The sequence below is a fragment of the Cotesia glomerata genome, linkage group LG6, assembly GCF_020080835.1.
Source record: "Cotesia glomerata isolate CgM1 linkage group LG6, MPM_Cglom_v2.3, whole genome shotgun sequence".
NCBI classification, from domain to species: domain Eukaryota; kingdom Metazoa; phylum Arthropoda; class Insecta; order Hymenoptera; family Braconidae; genus Cotesia; species Cotesia glomerata.
This window is the reverse complement of record NC_058163.1, coordinates 20,134,199-20,157,276: the sequence shown is the minus strand read 5'-3', so window position 1 is coordinate 20,157,276 and position 23,078 is coordinate 20,134,199. Positions and strand designations below refer to the sequence as shown.

Below are 23,078 nucleotides of genomic sequence, written 5' to 3'. Positions count from 1 at the left end.
TTATAAATGTAAAATAGTAACTTATAAGATTATATTCAATTAACAATTAAAAAAATGAGTTACAAGTCACAAGTAAAAAAATTAAATACAAATGATAAATAAATTTAAAATAATGACTTCTTCACTTGAATAATATTTTTTTCACATATGGGACACCAAGGTTTTTGAAAATTTTCAAAATTTTTAACTGTCGTATATTATTGATAATTTATAACGCCAGAAGATATATGCTAGTGTGAAGAAAGTTTAGTTTTTACAGATTTCGTTAATTAAAATTTATCCAGAATGGAATCACATTTGTATTAATCTTTGTTTTCTTCCTCCTGATGATTGGTTGTCTTTATAACTGATACTCGTACAAAAAACACCAATTCTCATCCTATTATTAATGGTAGAATGAACTCGGACTCTTTCAATCTCCACACCGTCGATGACTACTTGACTATTAATCTTGTTACTGTCGATGTTATTAATATTTTTATTCTCCATCTTGGTTAAATTTAAGAAGCGTTCGCTTCTAACTTCTTGTACGAATATTCTTTATTAAGATCTGAATCCAAAATTAATAATCTAGCTTACATTTAGTAATTTTCTTTTTACTGAAATTTACCTTAATATATTTCTCGGTAAATTAAACTGACTATTACTCATTGCCAAAAATATTTTCAAATTAAGATCCATAAATCTAAACTTAATATTATTAGTAACCGATTAACAGAAGATATAATTAAGTTTAGTTAAATGAAATAAGTTTAATCAATTTATCTATGAAATGAAATATATTGAGAGAAAAAAATTATTTTGAAAAAAATAGGCATTGTTGTGACAAGAAATTAATTTGTTGAAAATTTTCAAGAATTTCATTTTTTAGCTGAAAAAAATCACAATTTTCGCATAATAATTTTCTGGTTGAAAAAAAATTTTGATTTCTTCAGCTAAGAAATAAAGTTATTAAAAATTTTGAAAAAATTAATTTCTTATTACAACATTGCTCATTTTTTTCAAAAAAAAATTTTTTTCAGTGTAGTAACTTGAATTTTTTTGTAATATTAAATTGTGAGAGAATTATTGAAAATTCGAAAAATTGAATCATCGGATTTGTATAGTAGACTCTGTTCAATGAGCCCGGATTCAAGAATAGGGTGTTAAATTTTATACTGAGTATTATACAAAATATTTTTTTTTCCAATAGTAGGGTAGAAGCACCGCTTATGGACCCTATACCGTTTTTGGACATTTGATGTCCAAACTGTTGTATAAATAATTTATGAATTCACAAATTTTTAAATTATGATATTCTGAATTTTTTTTTCTCATTCCTATTCCATTTTTATCGACCTTTAAGAAAAAAAAATATTTTAATAACCGGAAAAAATAACATCGTCACCATTTCATTGAAAAATATACCTAAAATCGTAAATTTTTAACTTTCAAATAAAAAAAAAAACATAATATTTCATTTTCATTATTTTTATCATAAATCCGCCGTGAAGAACAATTTGAAGAAAAAAAATATTCAAAAAAGATCAATTTTTCGATTTTTTACACTTAAAAATAGGTGGTTTCCCACTTCTGTATAATTACTAAAAATTTCTTCAATCATCAGATCTAAAATAATTTCTCTCAATAAAAAAAAAAAAAACAAAACAAAACATAATAATAAAAATGCTAATTTAGTTTTTCATAATGTATTTTATTAATTAATTTTATTAATAACAAATTATGAATAATGAAAATTTTGACACATAATTATATAATTATTTAATCGTGTTGTATTGTCATCTCTCTATTACCTCTGATTGATAAGTATCAAACAATACAAACTGACAATTAGCGTGTTAAAATAGCGTTTTAATACAATTAAATAACAAAATCTAAAAAAAAATAAAAATGAAATTAATCTTGATTACGCCAAGTCTTTATAGCTGAGACAAAACATAGCTCTTGAATTACTCCTGAAATATTATTTTATTTAATAAAATACAGATATTATAAATAAATGCCATTATATTAAATCTAAGGTGGTTTTGTACTCGATACAATGGTTCTAAATATAAATACACATAAATAATTAATTAATTAATTAAAATTCTAATGAAGTTATGAAAATCAATAGTTAACAATTGATAAATAATGAATACAATCTAAGCAATATAAGTATATTTTTAAAAAAATATCTAGCATTTGTGCCCCGTCTAGAGGTGCCTTGTGCTAATTTAAGTGAGTACTGATTAGATAACAAATTAGCTGGAAAAAAAAATAAAGATTAAACATTAGAAAATAACTATATATTTAAGTATTAAAAGAGCCAGCACAGCCTGAGTTGACGATATTTTTAATCATTAAACAATCAAAATCCATTACCAAAAAAGTAACCACCCGATGACAATCATTGACTATATCTCGCGGTAAACCTTCACACATTTACGAGTTTAGTATTTAATAATTAATCTACTTATTACGTTTATTTTAAGTTTTAGTCCTATAATCTCGGTGATAAATCAATCTACCAAAGCGGCGAGTGATAGAATTTAAGATCCAAGTGGCCATTTTGATTCCCGTTGACTTCTGAAGCACAAGATGGCGTCGTCTTGATACCCGCTGGGGATTTTTCCTCAGAATGAATGGACATGAAATTCTGAGTTGAGTTTTTCTTGGGCTGAGGAGTTTGACGACCACTTGGAGCTGCTGATTGAGTCATAGATCGGTCAGTAGACCGGGATTTTGAAATAGGACGTTGGTTAGATCCTGAATGACTCATTGGACGTTCTCTGGGCAGCGACTCATAGCTTGAAGATTGAGTTCCTGGACGTTCGTTGGATGTTTGGTTCATTGGAGCTTCATTAGACGACCCTTGGGTGATAGGGCGCTCATTTGATGATAAGTGATTGATAGAACGTTCATCTGAGGTCATTCTTTGAGACATTGGGCGTCTGTTGGGTGTTGTTTGAGGTGTTGGAGGTTCTGATTGCTCGGATTCATAATTATGACGCACTGGAACGTAAGTTTCTCTATCTCTTTGTGGCGCTGGTGGGTGATCAATTTGAACTTCACGAACAAATGGCGTACAATGCGGTTCTGCAGCTGGTGTCGGTACAGTCGCCATTTCGTGGTTACGTTGCTTTTGTTCTAGTTCTGAGTAGAGACTTAATGAACGTGGACGTTCCAATTTTGGTCCTGGTGTTGACGGGATATCACTAAAAAATTATTTTGATGACGGTCTCTGTCTTATCAACTTTAAAATCACAATCACTTGTTATTTATAAGTCTGTTATTGTATATTGATTAAAAAACAATTACAATTACAATCACAAAATGCATAAATGGAATTTAACAGGATTTAATGGGGGTTTAATAAATAAAAATAAATAAATTGGCAAGAAAAAGCATTTTTAATAAATAATATAAAAGCACATTGATGACAACTATAAAATAAAAATTTGTATTTACAAAAATAGGAAATAAATAAGCTTAGTGCAAACAATACAAATAAAATGTCTTCTTACAATATTTAATATTAAATATATATAAAAAAGTAACTACGCTATAATTTATAAATAAAATATATCACTTCTAATTAACAGACATTTAAAGTACGTGAAAAATTTCATCAGCTTCGTATCCCGTCAGTAATGTTGGACCGAATAATCGAATTTACTTAAACTTTAAGAGTTATAAAAATAGTTTAATTCTATTCCGGCAGCAGCAGAATAGACTAAAACGGAGAATAAAAAAAATACGAGTCAGTTGATGTGCGACGTGATACGAGGTAATGAACATTTTAAAACATATATATAAGCCGATGCTTGTGCGCTTAATACGACATGTGGTGTATGCAACATGACTTTACTCGTTTTAATTTTTCATCATCTAATCTGACGTTCATAGGTGCTTTTTATCGTCTCTTACTCACCCGGTACGTTCGGCTGCGTGGCCAAACACTGGGGCATTATGTATTATCTAGAAGAAAGCGTTAGTTTTTATTATTTATTAGTTACAAGGAAGAATTTATTTTATTTCATTACTCGACTTATTTCTTCTTTTAAATAAATGCTTGATTTTTTTTTTCAATAAAGTCATTTAATAATTCAAAATAAAAATATTATAACTTTAAAGTATTTAGAAATTCGTCAATTAAATTTTTTATGTTTGTATCTTTTATAAAAAAAAAAAAAAAGTATGATAAAGTTTAATTTAGTTATCAGTTAATTTATTGTAAATTTTAAAAAACGCGCTCTTCGGCCGCACCCGACATGGATATAGTTAGACTTCTTGTTTGAATATTGAAAAAAAAAACACGTTATTAAAAGGCAATAATGTCCTAAAATTTATTTTTCATTATATTTTTATAAATAACGATATAAGGCTGACACAAAAAATAGATATTCAAAGACATCTACCTAAAAAATAGGATTTATAACAGATGAAAGTCCCAGACTATACTGAGTGAAAAAAATTTCAGATAGTAGCTAGTATAATCCAGATTATAATGAGTATAATTCAGATATCACGCAGTATAATCTGGATTATTTTAGCTACTATCTGAAATTTTTTTTTCACCACAGATATCACTGAGTATAATCTGGTGTGATATCCAGTATCATCTTCTTTTTCCGTGTAAGAGATAAAAATTAGTTTATTCTTGATTTTTTATTAATTTTCCCAACTACGAAACAAATTGAAAAAAGTATCAAAAGTTGACGAAAAGTAGCTTAAATTTAAGATAATTATGTGAACTTTGAATTAAATTTAATAGATTTAAGCTAAATTTTACGGCTTAAAAATTATTTAAAGAAAAAAGGCCGAAATACGTTCATTAAAAAATTTTTTCAAATTTTTAAAATCACGAAATAAATTTAAAAAATCATAAAAACTAGACGAATAATAGCTTAGATTGAAGGTGATTAAATGAAGTTTGAGATAAATTTCATCTATTTTTTACACTTGGAAAATTATTTCCATAAAATATACGAAATCCAAAATTTTTTTAAAATAAAAAAAATTATGCATAAAATTTTGAACCAATGCCATTTTTCGACATTACTCGATGGAATGAAACATATTATGACAAAATTTTCTTAAAATTACGACATGAGACCGGCTACAATAGATAGATTTCTAAAGAAATCTACCTAAAAAAATATTTTGCATCAATTTCTTTATTTAAAAATAAAACGATTAGAAATCTGATTTTATAAATACGAAATTTAATAAAAATTTAAATGTAATGATCCGTTTGACAGACATTTAAAAAATAAACAAGAATAAGTAGAGCAATGAAACTAAATAATTATTAAAAATAAAATAAGTAAAAGCATTTAAAAGCAGTTTTCTAGTGAAAGCTTTAGAATAAGCATACTTATTAAAAATGATAATTAACATACATTAGCCATTGAGCAAGGAGGCCTCGCAGCTGCATAACGTCCATAAGAGCTTCTCGGTGCTCCTGAATGCGCTGAATTTGAATGATTCATCGAGTGGCCATTACTGGGAATAAATACCATAGAGATAAATAATTAATTATAAAAATAAATCCTTCAATATGGTTTTAATACTTGTTAAATAATTTAACAAAAAATATATCTAATTACCTTGAAGCAGACGAAGGCTTGCTGTTATTGTTATTGTTGTTGTTATACGAATAATCGACGGAGCCTCTCGAAGGTAAGCTATACCTCGTGATACCAACTTCTTGATTTTCTGCAAATACACAATAATGAATAAGTTATTATATGTGAAGCAAGTATTGACACAATTATGCGTGATTGATAATTCAGAATGAAATAAACCAGTGTAAGGTAACGTGGCTAAGTAGATGCCGTCGTACAAGAGCAATCGATAGCGGTAGCCATCGATGACATTGACCGTATTAAAACATTTTAAAAACTCGGCCGTCTACAGAAAACGCGTCGACCTTCTGTTGGACTTTTAAGGGCTCGAACGCACTTTAATAATCGAACAAATGTTTTATACTTACCAGTATCAAAAAATCCCCGGAAAACGACGAATTTATTATTCTGAGGAATAACTTCTTCGAGATCGTAATGGCGTCGAAGAAAACGCAAGAATTTATCCGAGGGTCTGTCGATTGCTAATTTAACTGGCCGAATTCTTTCTTCCTGTAATATAAAAAAAAAATATTAATTAATTTTTAAGTAAATTTTTATGTAAGTTAAAAGTTAACTGTGCGGGTAAATGCGGGAAAAATTAATATATTCACAGTTCATTCACCTATTGCTTATTATCTCTGACGTACTGATCAGCTTTAAAAGTTTACTATACTACACAGTACTTAGAGTTGACCTCTCAAGCTAATTAAGATCTTTAACGATCCATCGCTGAACTGGTTTACTTCACGCGAGTAATAATGTATAACTTGTGTGTCATGCATTTGAAAGGGAAACATGTGATAACAATTGTAAATATATAATAAGTTAAAAAGTTTTCATGTTACCTATTAGTCAAGTTCAAAAATATTTTTATCATAGTTATTTATGACTAAATTTTTACAAATAAAATAACGTTGAAATATACATTGTTCAACTTACTAATTTTATACTTAACAAATAATTTGAATTTCTTTTCAATTTAATTGAAGAATTTAATAAAAAATTGAGATGAATAATTAAAAATTTATGGTTTGTAAAATGAAGTCTATAGTTTAAGAAAATGACATGCGCGCGTATTGGGACGGGTAATATATTTTTTTCTACATTATAAAAAGCTTCTTTATTTAATACGCTTTCGATTTTATTATTAGTTTTGTCTGTATGTATATGTACCAGAATCTCTGAATGTAATTCTTACCCACTTCAAAACCTCGGGTTCTATTGAAACTTTGCACACTTATTAAAGACTGTACAATACAATAATTTAATAAGTTTGAACCATTTTCCTGGTCAGGATTGTCAAGAATAGCGATTTTAAGTTTACCGGGAAAAAAGTCTGAGAAACAACTACCGCATTCAAAGAAGGCACCAGGCGCGCAAATTACCTACTCCCGTCACAGGGAGGTAGTTACAAACTTAATAAATTATAGTTTAAAGAACTAAAAAACAGTAATAAAAAACAAAACTAAAAGTTAGAAAATAACTCCCAATAAGTTTAAAATAAAAATAGAGCGATTAACAAAAAAAAAAGCTTTTTTACAATAAAAATAATTTTTTTTAATCACTCTATTTTTATTTTAAAATAATTAAATTTTTTTTTTATTTTTTAGTTTGATTATTGATTAAAGTATTTTTTTTCAGTTCTTCAAACAATTATTCATTAAAAGAACATTTCTTCTTGAGTGTAATAACTTTCCTGGGTCGAAGTAATTTCTTTTGTTCACTAATGGAAGAATTTATTAACTATTAATAAATTTCTTATTTAAAAATAATTTATTAATTTATGGAGTATAAAAAGATATTTTTTTACTTTTAACGAATATTAATTCACTGTTAATAAATGATTAATAAATATTTGATATTGAACAATAAAAAATCTGTTTTTCACAGTTACGAAATATTTTAAAAAAATAATAAATCCTTTTTAATATTAAACCAGTGTGCCAAAATTTCTTTCATAATAAATGAAAAAAATAAAATTCTTATTTTCAAATTAAATTTCTTCTTAACTTGATTTAAATCAGTATCATTCGGATTAAATATTAATTTATAAATATAAACATAATATAAATATATACTAACAGCCAGCATGAATTCATACAGGTCTTTTCCAAATCCCATGCGCTGTTTGGACTCATGAACATAAAAATCAAGAATACAACGTGGCTGCAACTGGAAGTACGCACCGGCTTCGTCGAACATGAAAAGGTTTTTCGATCCGGTCTTGAGCAATCCCACGACGCTTCCAAGGCCCCTGTAACGATAGTAAAAATAAGTACAAATGACAATAGAAGAGTTTAGTTTTAGTATTTATATTATTAAATTTAAAGTATAACATAATGAGCAGTGAGTAGTCAGTAGTAATAATGAGTATGCAATCACCGGTTAACTATAATTTTATTTTCCCTTGTTTTCTTCAACACAAGTACGTACTTGATTCAACGGTTGGAAAAACTGGGTCGTTTATCGGGTAGTAGTAAATAGATAGTATTTAGTATAATATATAATTTAAATTTTAAAATGCGAGGAAGCTACTGAAAGAAATAGCGAGGTCATAAGTACAATTCGTGTCTTGGCTGGATTCCCAAGTTCTTCGGATGCCTGCAGTCACGATTTAGTCACTTTAGACTTCAAACTCTTTTATTTGTTTTATTCTATTTTTTATTTTACTACAGACTACTCACTACTCACTACTCTAGTATTATTATAAAAACATTCGTGACCTCATTTGTCGATAGTTTTCTTACCACCGATCTTTTATCGATAACACGAGATCACTTATCTGCAACACGTAATTTTTTTTTTTTGTCGGATCGATTTGTAAGTTTAAATATTTTATTCGTGAGATTAAATATTTATTCATGACCTCAGGGTTAGTTTTTAAGATTTTATTCAATTCGGGTTTCCTAGAAGGGTTGAAGTATTAAAATAGCTATTAAATTTAAGTAGATACGACACGAGTATTCAACCGTAATAATTTTTAAATCATAGTTCTCATTTATCACGAAATTGAAAACTTCAAAATGCTCTAGCTTCATTCCACGTAAATATTTCAAGCGCAAAAACATTAAACTTTAAGAAGCTATATCAACTTATCACAAGAAGTTATTTTTAGCTAACTTCAATGTTTTTTTCTTCCAAGAAATCTAAAATATAAAAAATTTTAGTTCTGAAACTTTAAATTCTTAAAACTTTGAATCAAATCATAAAAACATCCTATTTTCTGCGAATTTTTTTTAGAAAATAAGAATTATTAATCATAAACCTAAAGCAGAGTCATGGAACTTTGAAACATTACTTAGGCTCTATGTTTCAGACACAGAGTGTCGCCAGTCGGTACTTTCTAGGTTACATTTGTTCCGGTTACTTTTTTAGGGTTATTGTCTTCAAGTAATTTACGACATCATATTGTGTATAGAAATAATATATTTAAATTTCTAGGTAAGGAAAAAGTTTTATCGCTAAAACATCAAAGCTTACTACAAAATATTGGATATTATAACAAGAAATTGATTTTGAAAATTTCAATAATTTTTGGTTTTCAATTAATCCTTCACTTTGAATTAAATTGGTCATTTGGTTGTAATGATTAGAAAAGAGTATAATTTGACACGTAACATCGAGGTTAATGGATTCAGAAAATACTTTTTCAATCAGAGTAAAAATAGTGATAATAAATCACACTTTCGCGTGCAAAAGTGAAGAACAAAATTAAATCTAATCATTCCTAATTGAATAAGGTAAGGCACTCAATCCTTGAAAGGCTTTAAGTAGAAAATAAAAATTGACTTCAACAACAAAGTAAATGTGAAATTTGACTTATAAAAATAGTTACAATTTTAGTTAAAAAAAATTAGGAAAACGGTTGACCCTGAAGGCCATCCCTGCAACTTCCCGCTAATACCATACCTGGGCGCTTAAAATTGCACTTATGACGTTTTTGAGCTCTTCGAGCTTAAAAGTCTGATAGAAGTTTGATAAAACACTATTTTTTGAATTTTTAAACCGCAATAACTTTTAAATGAATAAACCGATTTTCACGTGGTTGGCGGCATTCGATGCAGTTTTTAAGCCTCATAACGAATCTTTATTAAGTTTGAATTGATCGAACTAGGAATTTCAGAGTAATTCTGAAAAAACACTTTTTTCGGTTTTCCTTCGTTCACGATATCTCTCGAAGGAATCAACTGATTTTGACCGGATTAGCGGCGATCGACGTGTTTTTTTAAGGATAAGAGCTGATTAGTTTTTGAAGTTGATCAATAGAACCGTTTAAAAGTAATTTCAAAAAAACCACATTTAAAAAAATATTTTTCTCATTTTTTTTGAGATTTTTCAACGTCTATCGGTCCAAATTGTATTCAAAATCTAAGTTTGGTCAAGCCCTTTCGAATGGCACCAACCGCGATAAAATCGGTCAAGCCGTTCAAAAGTTATAAGCGGGTCACATACTTTTACACACATACACATACACACACATATATACATACAGACATAGTGACAACATTGCGGGGGTAGTTAGGGAAGCTTCCTGTGACCTTAAAACGTCGAGATCTGATGAAACCTCAATTTTTGCAAAACGGGGTAAAACCAATAACTTCGCGATTTTTGAAAATCTTCGATTTTCTTAGCGGGAAGTAAAAAAAAAACAATTGCAACTAATTACATCAGAAAAAATCTTAAATTTAAGGTCAGAATTTTATAAAAATAAAACATATAAATTTATCCTAGTACTAATCTACTTGACCTAAAAATATTCTATAACTTTCAGAAATAAATGTTGCTCTACAATGAAGTAATATTTACAAACAAAAGAATAATTCACCGTACCGGATTTACTCGAAATAACGTAACATCAACTCTGAAATGCTTTCTCAGTACGGAAGCACTAAAAGTAAGTTAATACAACTATAAACACAAAAAGTAATTGTAATAAGTAATTACTCGTTTCCTGCGCTATCTACCAAGAGATAGACAATGTGATCGGTATCGCGCAATTTGAGAGCACTTGTTATCGGTTTGCTTAAGCCTTGAGCCATCGCCGATGCTTCACCCATATCATCCAAAATCCTTGAGATCTGTCTTTGCGACTCACTGTAAAAAAAAATTACTTCAGTTCAACAAACTCATAAAATCTGAAGATAACAAAATTTATTATATATAATAACAATAAAGGTATTTTATTAATAGATAATTAAATAATTAAGTTAAATAAAATTAATTAAGAGGTAAAATCCGTTATACGTTAGCTAAGTAAACAATAGAGAAATTAATCATTGAGGGAAACGGAGCGTTGTAAATTGTTTGAAAAACTTTCAACGCGGTTGGTAGCTTTCACATAAGGCCAGTAGAACGGAAATTTTAGATTAATGTTTTTTAAAATTGTCTATCATTTTAATCAATCTAAATTCTGAGAAATACTTGTATTATATTATATTGTATTAAAACTTATCAGAGTTGAAATTAAATGTCATGGTACAAAAAAAAAGATTACGTAATTATTGACGTATTAATTTTTAATCTTTATACTTTGTAAGTATTTAATTTTATAATTATAATTGTACTTGTAATTATAATTTAATTTAACGTTATTATATACCATGGTAATGCCGATAATAATAATGCGATTGATGATAAGAAATTATTAGTGACACGAAAAGCTAACAATAAAACATGATTTATTGACACAGAACTGTAATACAATAGTAAATAATTTTATAAAAAAAATATCAGATATAAACCACGTCGATACTGGATTCGTGTCACCAGTATGTTATGCTATGTGTTAAAGATGCTAATTCATATCTTACTTATTCAGGCCGATCAATATGTCTATAAACATTACCCAACTATAGACACATTCTACTTTTTTGCAAATTATTCATTCATCAGTTAAGTTTAACAATAAATTTATTAATCACGAACTATATTAACCAGTTCAGTAAAATATTTCTGCACTTGTGTCGGGCATCGGACTTTAATGAGGTAATAATGACAATAGTAATAATAATAATATGTTATAATAATTAAGGATTTGTGATTACAACAGATGAGGATAAATAAAAAAAAAAAAAGGTTGTAGGAAACAACACAACGTTCGTCATGCTTGGTCGATCGAAAAGTCTCGTCGTTTATTCCGCTACTCGGTGCGGATCTTTATTGTATATAATATAGATGTATAATTTATGTATAAACTGATGTAAGTGTGATTCACCTGACGCCGGTGAATTGTTTATTTTATTTAATATCTAATTGGATAGAATTAGATACAACAGGAATAGAAAATGTCTAGTTTTTTGTTTCATTTGTACATATTTATTAATGTGGAGGTCGGATCGATGGTGATCGCATCGACGGCGTATGATTTTCGTTGTTTACTTGAATACTAAATTTGTTGGAAATTTAGATAATTATAAGACTGATGGAGGTTTAATTTACATGGAAAAATTAAATCTAAGTAACTTAGTATTAAAAATACGGAATTGTAAATAGGAAGTATTCATTTGAATTTAGTTGTTTTGAATTTGAATATGTAATTAGAAATAAAAAATGACAAGTTTTATGTTTCAAATAAAGAAACTAAAAATAAAAATTTATAAAGAAATAAATATTTAAAAATAAAGTTTCAAATTGAATTCTTCTAAAATAATTTTTTTATAATAAAAATTAAAGTTAATTTGTGCTTAAAATAAATTTTCAAAATAGTTATAAATTTTTTGAAAATTTAGATAGAATATTTTTTTTAAATTAAATTAATTATTATTGCTAAATCTCCTAAAAAAATCCATTCAACATTCTTTTAAACCAAACCAAAGAATTTCTCTGTCATAAAAAAAAATAAACTTTAAAAACCGCAAGTAGCAAGTGTAGCCAGCGTTTAATTTATGCCCGACGCCCGACTTGTATGTTATACAATTGAATATACAATGAAGATGCATGTATTTTAACATTTTTAATATTTTTAACTTCCCACAGTCTCTCGACACGTCTTGTCCGCCCACAACCGCAATAAATGTCTTTAAAGGAGTGTCTACACCTTCTACTGATGATTATGACGTTAAAATCTTCTGTTCAATACCTCTTTCATACAACTATTTTCTACTCTCAATTTACAACATAAGAAACAAATCAATTAGCTATTATAATTATAATTACTGTCACTATTACAGCCAATTAATAATTATTAACAAGAATAATAATGATGATAATGATGATGATGATTTTATCAATAATCGCCCAAGATAGTGAAAGTTCCCAGGACTTGTAATTGAACCGTAACCTTGATCCCTTTCTCTCTTTTCACTTACAATAAAATCACGATAAGGAAATTTATTTTTTTACCATCTATAGTTAACAAATAAATATATGAATAAATGTATAAATTACTTATATTCTCGTCGATCACCACGAAAATCTTCAGGTATTAGTGTATGAGTGACCTTGTTGATCTTTCTCGGTAATAGTCTATTTACGTTGAACTTGAAATCCATCCTTATGACGTTTACTAATTTCCTTATTAGTGTCAATAGCTTCAGCCAAGTTCACTATCACTTTCTAAATAAAAACAAAATGAAAAATTATAGATTATTAATTAATTTTAATTTAATAATATACATATTTATTAGGTAGTATAATATTAATAAAATAACTAACCTTAATAGCAGCGAGTCACGGCGATATTATAATAACGATAATAAAACTCGAGTATTTTGAAAAACAATTTGCGTTTATTAACTTCCGCATAGAGGTAAGGGGAAATCACTCCATTAAATCTGGCCGCATGAGACAAGAAGCATCAGACGTCAGATCGATGGTAGGTTTTATCGATATCGATGTTAATGTTTCTTTGTTATTTTTGATGCGTAATAAGTATGCAATAAAGTAATTGAGGGAAAACACTTAACTACAATTGTAAAAATGAAATAAAGTTAGCTGAACTGAAAGACGCTGGGGGAGAAAATGAGCACAAGGGTGTGGAACAGCCCTCGAGATGCTGCCTCGGAGATTGCGTACTGGAATTTCGCGAGAGATTTTCGCGAGAGCTCTGCGGTTGCGCGTTCGGAAAATTTTTCTCACTTTTTGAATTCGCGAACACACGGGGTTGATTATTGGATGTTTCGATAATAATCACTCGGAGGTGTGGATATGACAGCGCTCGCCGCCAGACTGCTTTATTTTGACGAAGGTCGCGCGCCATACTGCGTAATCATAAGTGCGCAAGTTTGTCCCCTCTTTGAGATGTTTTTAATTTTTTTAAATTGTTCTAACTGTTCTAGACTGTAGATGTCGCACTGTTATGGACAGAAGTTAGTTTTCTGCAGTACCAAGAATCTACTTACCGGGATATCTGATGCTTATATTATAAAGTTGATACTTTTTCTCTTTTTCTTCTCTAAGATGATTGTTAACTTTTATGACCCTGAAGTTAGCGGACAGCAGACAAAATAAAATTTCAGATAGGGATATCTACAAGCGAAATTAAGTTTTTCAAATTTACCAAATCATAAATTTTTTGTCGTTGACTTACCTACAGGTGACAATAAACGAAATTTTTTTTTTACTAATAAAAAATTTTTTAAATTAAAAATTAAATTTTGGGAAATTCTCACCGTGTTTCCTATCGGTTCATGAATATGAAATTTTCAAATTTAGTTTATTTTTGGATTCTAAAAAGATGATTTCAGTTAGTTTTTTAAATTTTGGCTTATGGCATTCTGGGACGTATATCTGCGAATAAAATGATTATTATTAAGAAAAAAAAAGTCACTTTGTCTTTGAAAAATCTAAAGATATCCTTCATTTTTGATTTTTTTGAAAATTTTGGAGCCGGATATCAAAGTAAAAAATAATAAAAAAAAATGTCATGTTTTCATTTTTCAAGAATCTAAAGATGATTTATCTCGGATTTTTTATTTTCTTATTTATTTATTGAATATCCTTATTTTTTTGTTTTTTTGAAAATTTTGGTCCGAAATATTAAAATCAAAAATGATGAGAAACACAAAAAAAGAAGTTTTTTGTTTTCATTTCTCAAAAATCTAAAGATGATTTTTTTCAGATCTTTATTTTTTTCATTTGACGGAGAATATCAGGTAAAGCATAAATTAAAATTTTTTTTTTACTCAAGTCAATAAATTTGCTATCTAGATTTAAGAAATTTGAGATATATGACTCACGTTAAACAAAATCACTAAAAAGCTAATTCTTTTGTTAGTTATTTTGTGATGTATGAATCATTTAATCCTGTAAAAAACATATAATGAAGACAATTCAACTGAAAATAATTAGACATGCCTGAGGTAAATAAGGATCAACGAGTAAGGGAAGTATTGGGGACGTAAAATGATAAGAGTAAAATAAAGAAGAAAACATTTTTCAGTCTGTATGTCAGAAATTTTTAGGCAAATGTTTGAGACAGCTGATATGTGACCACCTCTAACAGATTTCACAGAAAATCTAATTTAAATTTTTTCAGCCTCATGAAGAATCTTCAAGTTTGAATTGATAAAACTAGGAAATTTGGAGTTATTCCGAAAAAACACTTTTTCCAGTTTTCTTTTGTTCGCGATATCTCTTGAACAAATTGACCGATTTTGACCGGCTTGACGGCGATCGACGTAATTTTTCATGTTAATAGCTGATTAGTTTTTAAAATTGATCGTTGAAGCCATTTAAAAGTTATTCCAAAAAATTTCGGAGTGATGTTAAAAAACACTTGTTTCCAAATATTTCTTCGAGGATATCTCTCGAACCAATCAACCGATATCTACGTTCTTGGCGGCGATTGACAGGGTTTTCAAAGCTCTAAAAATTATTTCATTTCATCAAAAACGATTCGAAAAGAAATGTCGAAGTTATGTGGAAAAAACACTTTTTTCGGTTTTCTTTCGTTCACGATATCTTTCGAACGAAGAATATATGGCGAGGCTTTCGCCTACCTCCGAAGAGGCCGTTTCCTGGGCTCAAAAGAGCTATACACGCACGTATATCTATCCTACCCTCACAGGAAATACACAGCCAAGTTTGCTGGCAAGGAAAAACCCTGCCCTCAAGCATTTACGCTATCATAGGACAGATGTGAATTGAGTTGAATTTAATGTCAATCTGTCCTCGTACTCAGTTAACTGTATCAACCCATTCAACGACTGCGTTAGCCTGATCGGTAATATAATGACAACCCGACCAGTTACTAGCGGAGCCCATGCGGGGAGGTACAGCCGTAAGACCTGTTTGAGCCATAATACTTATCCCCCCTTACAAGAGTCTCGTTCGTTCGTCTGTCTCATCTAGTCCCCGAATCTTTGAGCTTACCTGCGTTGCCAAATAATTTTGACAACGTCACGAGGCCTTGCTCAAAATATCTTTCGAACGAATCAACTGATTTTGACCAGATTAGCGGCGATCGACGTAGTTTTTCCAGGTTAAAGGCGGATTAGTTTTTGAAGTTGATCGATATAGCCGTTTAAAAGTTATTCCCTTAACACCACTATCAAAAAATATTTTTTTCTTAGTTTTTTTGAGATTTTTCAAAATTTCTCAAAATCTATCGGTTCACATCGGTTCAAATTCACAGGAAATCTAAGTTCGAGGGAACTCTTTGGAACGCCGTTTGGTAGGTTCCGATCGGTTTAGTCGTTCAAAAGTTATAAGCGAGTCACATACTCACACACACACACATACATACATACAGGCATAGTGACAACAACGCAGGGGTAGTCAGGGAAGCTTCCTATGACCTTAAAACGTCGAGATCTGATGAAAACTTGATTTTTGCAAAACGGGGTGAAAAGAATAACTTCCCGATTTTTGAAAATCTTCGATTTTCTTAGCGGGAAGTTAAAAATAAAGATCTGCAAAAAATCATCTTCAGATTTTTGAGAAATGAAAACAAAAAACTTCTTTTTTTGTGTTTCTCATCATTTTTGATTTTAATATTCCGGACCAAAATTTTCAAAAAAACAAAAAAATAAGGATATTCAATAAATAAATAAGAAAATAAAAAATCCGAGATAAATCATCTTTAGATTCTTGAAAAATGAAAACATGACATTTTTTTTTATTTTTTACTTTGATATCCGGCTCCAAAATTTTCAAAAAAATCAAAAATGAAGGATATCTAACGATCCGACTAACAAATTCAAAATAAAAAAAATATCATCTTTAGATTTTTCAAAGACAAAAACCTAAGCCAAAATGACTTAAGCCAAAATTTAATAAACTAACTGAAATCATCTTTTTAAAATCCAAAAACAAATTAAATTTGAAAATTTCATATTCATGAACCGATAGAAAACACGGTGAGAGTTTCCCAAAATTTAATTTTTAATTTAAAAAATTTTTTATTAGTAAAAAAAAATTTCGTTTATTGTCACCTGTAGGTACGTCAACGACAAACAATTTATGATTTGGTAAACTTGAAAAACTTAATTTCGCTTGTAGATACCCCTATCTGAAATTTTATTTTGTCTGCTGTCCGCTAACTTCAGGATCATTAACTTTTAAGTATTGTTCAACTAATTTTTAACAACTAATTTGGTTAAAAATTTATATAAATTCTTTTTTTTTGTTGCAGTAGTTGAAGGAAACATTAATTTTGTGACAAAAAATTGAACAGGAATGAAAAAATTGTTCAATTTTGATGAAATGTAAATTTACACTGATAAAAATCAAAAATGATGTCCAGACAAAAATTTTTTTATTTAAGAATTTGGTAAAATAAACAATTTAATGTATTAATTTTTTTGACAGAAGAATGCCAAAATCTGTTGCTACGATCATAAGCAAACAAACGAATAGCTTCACTTTAATTGATCAAAAATTATTTTAATCAAATCAACCAATTCTTTAGACTAAAAAGAATTCGTCAGGAAGAACAATTCATCCTCGGAAATTTGAAAGAATATACGGTCTTGTATCAAAAATATAAATTCTTAATAGAAATATTTTTTTTTCTAATAAAGAAAAGAAAATTAACTTGAATCAAGTAAAATTTAATTCAACCAAGAAAAATTTCTTAGTTTAAGAATATTTTTATTCAAATCAAGAAGATGAAGTTCTTCAAAATTATACTTGATTCAAGTAATTTTTTTATCTGTAGAGTACATAAAAGACTAGAATTTAATTTTTGCGCATATGATGAATATAGAGTTTGCATAATATATTTTTATGCTTATAATATATTCGACCAATCACATCACAAATAAATTGAAGCCACATATATTTCATCTCAATTTTATTATAGGAAATAAAAATCAGATATATTAACCTTTCAGCACTCTCGCAAAACGATTTACTATCATTACTCGCGCGATGAGAAAAACTCTCACGCCTTTTGTGGAAACGCACGCATGCTTATAGCCCCTTTAATTTAAAAAATCTCAAACAAGATAAATTTTTTAAAACAAAAAAAAATTGACTTATTTAAAAATAAAATTTAATAATAATACATCCAAACACAAATGCACTCTTACAGGAACCTCCGAACTGTACCGATCAGACCCGATTTTTTAAATTCTGACCCCTCTACTTTACTATTGCGATGAGAAAATATCTCACAGAGTTAATAAAATTTATTTTATTTTTTTATAGTATAGAACAATTTAAATAATAATATTGCAATCTGAAATAATATTAATTTTTTGGCAGATAGAAAAAAAATCACATAGTCATTCCATTTGAAATTTGAAAGAAAATTTGAGTTATTGATGAGCGTGAGAGAAAATCTCATAGCGAGAGTGCTGAAGGGTTAAAATATACAAAATTTATTTGATACTTAATTTACAGTTATTAACAATCAGCTGGATCTAATTGTTTAAAATATCTTACAATGAGACAGATGAAAAGATTCATAGTTGATACCTCTGCATCATTGCTACAAGTCTGAAAAAAAAAATAAATAAATAACAATTTATAATAAACGTTTCGTATCAATTGATGACTTCTTACTAAATTAGCTCTGGCTTATTCTCAAATACGAACAAACATCAGGATCTAAAGGAAGATCAACTACACTTAGCAAAGCATGAATCCAATGTCTTAACTGAGTAGTTGACAAGATATTCGAGTATGAATTACCTGATCATCAGATCCGAGACAAAAATTAATCCAGCCTTTCTGGTTTTCTTTATTCGGTTAAAAATGAAATACAATTATCAATATTGTAAAAGAAAATAAAATGTGACAGTACTTACAGGTATTTCTGACTTCTTTTTATTCCTACAATTTTTCTTTTCAATTTTAAGTTTAGCTACGTGAAGTCTCAGCTCAGAAAAATTAGCAACTTGACAATTCTGCCACTCTCATATAATTAACAATGATATTATATATAAAAAATTTTGTATTTTGGAAAAAAGAACATATCTTTTTTTTTTTTTTTTATTTTAGCAGATTTAAAAACTTCAAAGTTTTCAAAAAAGAATAAAGATAAAAGACCCAGTTATTGACACTGGCCTAGTTATTGACACTTACAATTTTATTTTAATTAAAAAAAAAACAAATCAACTCTAATAAATTAATAAATATAATATTATGTTACACTTACATTTTTATTTTTTAATTAAAAAAAACAAGTCAACTCTAATAAATTAATAAATATAATATTATGTTACACTTACAATTTTATTTTTTAATTAAAAAAAAACAAGTCAACTCTAATAAATTAATAAATATAATATTATATTTATTAATTTATTAGAGTTGATTTGTTTTTTTTTAATTAAAATAAAATTGCAAGTGTCAATAGCTGGGTCTTTTACTTTATGAGAAGAAAAAGCTAAAAAATATGAAAAATTTTTCAAACTATTGTATTTACAGTAATTTTTATTTCATAACTTAATACTTCCAGAAAGTAAATGATAAAATTCTAGGAACAGAACTATCGATATGACTTTTTTGACCTTATACTTAAATAGACTAATTATACATAAAAACTATGTGAAGGGTATATTTATAAATGATAAAACAAAGTTTATATAAAAAAATAAATAAGTTTATTCAAAAATTATCGACTACCTTTAATATAAATTTAATTTTAAAAATTATTTTATTTTAAATCAATCTTATTATATTAATTAAAATTACAAAGAAAAAATGAAATTGTAAAAACAGAACTGTGAATATGATTTTACAAAAATTTTTTTAATTTACATTTTGATATTAAAAATAATATAAAAACAATAATAAAAAATTAACAAGTACAATTTACATTTTGATATTAAAAATAATAATGAAAAAAAAAAAAACAGTATAAAAATAATAATAAAAAATTAACAAGTATATATTACATCTTAATATTAAAAATCATAGTCTTCAATGTCACTCGGCTCAAGTCTTTTTATAAAACTTTTCACTTCATTATTTGACATTGAATAAACAATATGCTCACAGCAATCATAAGGTAACACTGTACTAAACAGATTACTGACCTCCTCAATAACTTTTGTTAGAGCGTTGCTTTTCCCGATTGCGTATGAAATTTTGTCCATGAATGGTTCTTGATAATAAAAAAATCGACGATCCGTACTTATTTCATTCAGCTCCTCCAATAATGGTTGAGATAGAAAATTCTCGTTGAAAAGAAGCTTCATTAGGTCTTCTCGGTTCCCGGTGATGAACTTCCAATATGAAATTTTGTTTGATCCCATTTGTTTCTCTTCCAGGAATTGACGATGCTCCATCATTAATTGCTTTTGCTCACGACAGTATCCAAAGAATGTTGAATTTTCCTCTTCTTCCTTTTTCAGTAAGTCATAAACTTTCTGAAGAGTATCTTCTGTAGCATAAATTCCTATTTCATGCCGATTGATTATAAATAGTGCTAAAAGACATCGAAGATTTGAGCTTTGTTCTTTTAGCAACTCGACGTACTCTGCGTTGGTCCGTACATCCTCGTCGACGGCGTTTTCGTCAAAAGCAGCTAGATCTATTTTGGAATAGTCTAACTGCATAAGACCCATAGGGGTGTTGTACAGAAGATAAGTAACTGAAGCGTTGGATCCCATGTACACTGCCAAATCCAAAATTGTTGTTAAGTTTGGATAATTTTTAAACGAGCATTTGGCATTTAAATCAGCTCCAGCTTCATGTAACAAGATGATTCTTTCACAGTCGTTACTACCCTCCGGAGTGTGGGAATAAGAATATCTCAATCGATCTTTTCTGGTCAAATAGTTGAACACATAGTGCAAAGCAGTATTTCCCGAAGCGTCAACATCATTTACATTGGGCTTTTGTTCCAAAATAAATGAAAGTACTTTTAAATTACTTCGTTCTGCAGCTGCCATTAGTGGAGTCATACCCGATGGTGACTTCCAATTCACGTTTGCACCCATTCTCACAAGATTTTTCACGATTTTCAAATTCTTGCGTCGAATAGCGTAAAACAACGAGGTTGTCAGGGAATTATCCACATTGTTGTTCGTATTGGCACTATGTTTGATCAGCAACTTCGCAATTACTGATTGGTTCTTTTTAATTGCTAATGATATTAAATCATCACTGCACTGTCTGTTATTTTTGGTGGACTTTAATATTTTTTTAACGGTTTTTACGTCTCCTGACACAATAGCATCAACAAAATCTTTGCTGCTGGCCATAGTAATTGAGTTATACTTTTCGTCTTCTAAAAACGACAAAATCTTTTTACAAAAACGTAGATATTGATGTTTGTTTAACACTGTTTGAATTAAACACTGAGTTTAACTAGTTTCAAATAATGAGTTAAGCACTTTAACAGTAACAGTATTTGATTTTGGTTGACGAAAATAAAACTCTTTTACTTATTGATTTACAAATTTACTGCAAATTGAAAATCACTGAACAAACTTGGATTCTTTGAAGTTTTGATGTTCACGAGATAAAATTTCGATGAGAAATGATTTTGTAACTGAAATTAGACCTTACATAGGCAGATTCGATGGAGAGGGCGCTTCGTTAAGGCCAATAGCTATTCAAAGATTCTATATAATAATGGTTGTCATCGTCATTGGTAGTTAAGTATAGCAAAAATGTACAGTGAGTAATTGCTAATGACCATGACTTTTCATTTAATTACTGAATCTTTTATTGTATGAGACTACCTATGTAATGGTTTGGGTGGACAATAGGTTCTTACGGAGAAGACTGGCGCCACAGTTGCAGTTTCGACCTGAGGGTATAATTATGTACATTTTAAGAACCAAATGCACGCTTTAATTTCTTTCTTATGGCAATTAGTCAGAGTAAGAGAGCTTAATCCTTCATTGTACGGATATTGAAAAGTAATTGAAATTTTATTATTTATTAGGTAGATTTCGTTAGAAATCTGACTATTGCATTAGTCTTCATGGTTGAATTTTCACTTGACTTTGCTATTATAATTCATAATTAGTCAAGCAAGTTTCAAAAATATCATTGGTTAAAAAATTTCCCTTGTGGAAATATTTCTCTGAAAAAACTCTGAAAAAGTCTTTAGAAGTCTGAATAAGACTTTTTGAAAGTCTTACTTTCTCTGAAAAAGACAGAAAAAGTCTTACTATGTCTGAATAACTCTGACAAAGTCTGACAAACTCTGAAAAAGTCAAATATTCTCTGAAATTTCGGACTTTCGAGAAGAGTTATTAAGACTTAGTAAGACTTTTTCAGATTTATTTTATCAAATAAATTAAGCATAACAGAAAAATTTTTTCAGAGTTTTGAAGTGTGAAAAAGACTTCTTACGAAAAATTTGTTTAGTTAACTAAAATTATTCTAGTAAAAAATAGCTTAGCTATAATGCAGTAAATTTAATAATTTTTTTTAGTGACATAATGTTATAATACCTTTTTACTATAAAGATGTTCTTTAAATACTAAACTTCGTAATAGATATTTGAATTTTTAAAACTACATAATAATAAATTATTATTAATTATATACTCTAAAATTTTAAGCTTAAAAACTATTTCTATATGATTCTACAGAAAATTACAATAATATTATAATGAAAAATAAAAATTTTCACGGAAACTTTCGCTATACCGATTCTCAGAACAGTTGACCCTCGACCAAAATCAATTACACTTCACTCTGGTGGAATAAAAATAATGTTATCAATTTATCTTTATCTAACTTAAAAATTAAATAAAAGAGCAAAGTAAGCATCTTTTAGCAACTTTTTTTCCTAATTAAAAGCAGACTTTGTACTTGCAGAAAAAAAAATAAGTCGTTCCAAAAGGGAAATGGTACAATAATTATTGATAAATTACACAGTAAGAAAATGTATGGTTGAAATTCTACATTTCGGCAATAGTTTACTATCTAGACAAACTTTTAACATATTCTTAAAGAAAATTAAATACTTTAAAAAAGAAACATATAAATTTTCAAAAAATTCACTCTTGGTTGGAAAGTTTTTTAAGATTAAAATTGAAATCGTGATGTGGTATATTAATTAAAAAAAAAAAAAAAATCTCAATCAGTTCAATCTTGAAAAAATGACAGCTTTTTGAAAACA

General features: G+C 28.4%; 1 protein-coding gene across 1 annotated transcript; it reads right to left on the bottom strand.

Annotated features, from left to right (window-relative positions):
* Positions 1-1,961: 1,961 nt before the first annotated feature.
* On the bottom strand, positions 1,962-13,792 carry LOC123266445 (alpha-tubulin N-acetyltransferase-like). Its single transcript, XM_044730672.1, has 9 exons — positions 13,263-13,792; positions 12,996-13,163; positions 10,554-10,703; positions 7,692-7,863; positions 5,978-6,119; positions 5,592-5,700; positions 5,385-5,487; positions 3,914-3,960; positions 1,962-3,197 (listed from the first exon to the last, which is right to left on the bottom strand). Exons 2-9 carry the CDS (start codon positions 13,097-13,099, stop codon positions 2,507-2,509), a joined length of 1,518 nt encoding a protein of 505 aa, XP_044586607.1. The 5' UTR covers positions 13,100-13,163; positions 13,263-13,792; the 3' UTR covers positions 1,962-2,506.
* Positions 13,793-23,078: the final 9,286 nt, after the last annotated feature.

Excerpts from the sequence above, each read along its gene's own strand:
- LOC123266445 (XM_044730672.1), bottom strand. The coding sequence starts at position 13,099 with ATGGATTTCAAGTTCAACGTAAATAGACTATTACCGAGAAAGATCAAC. Across the intron at positions 5,701-5,977 it reads CCGGGGATTTTTTGATACTG|AAAATCAAGAAGTTGGTATC; the intron begins GTAAGTATAAAA and ends GTGTATTTGCAG. Across the intron at positions 3,961-5,384 it reads CTCCTTGCTCAATGGCTAAT|ATAATACATAATGCCCCAGT; the intron begins GTATGTTAATTA and ends GCTTTCTTCTAG.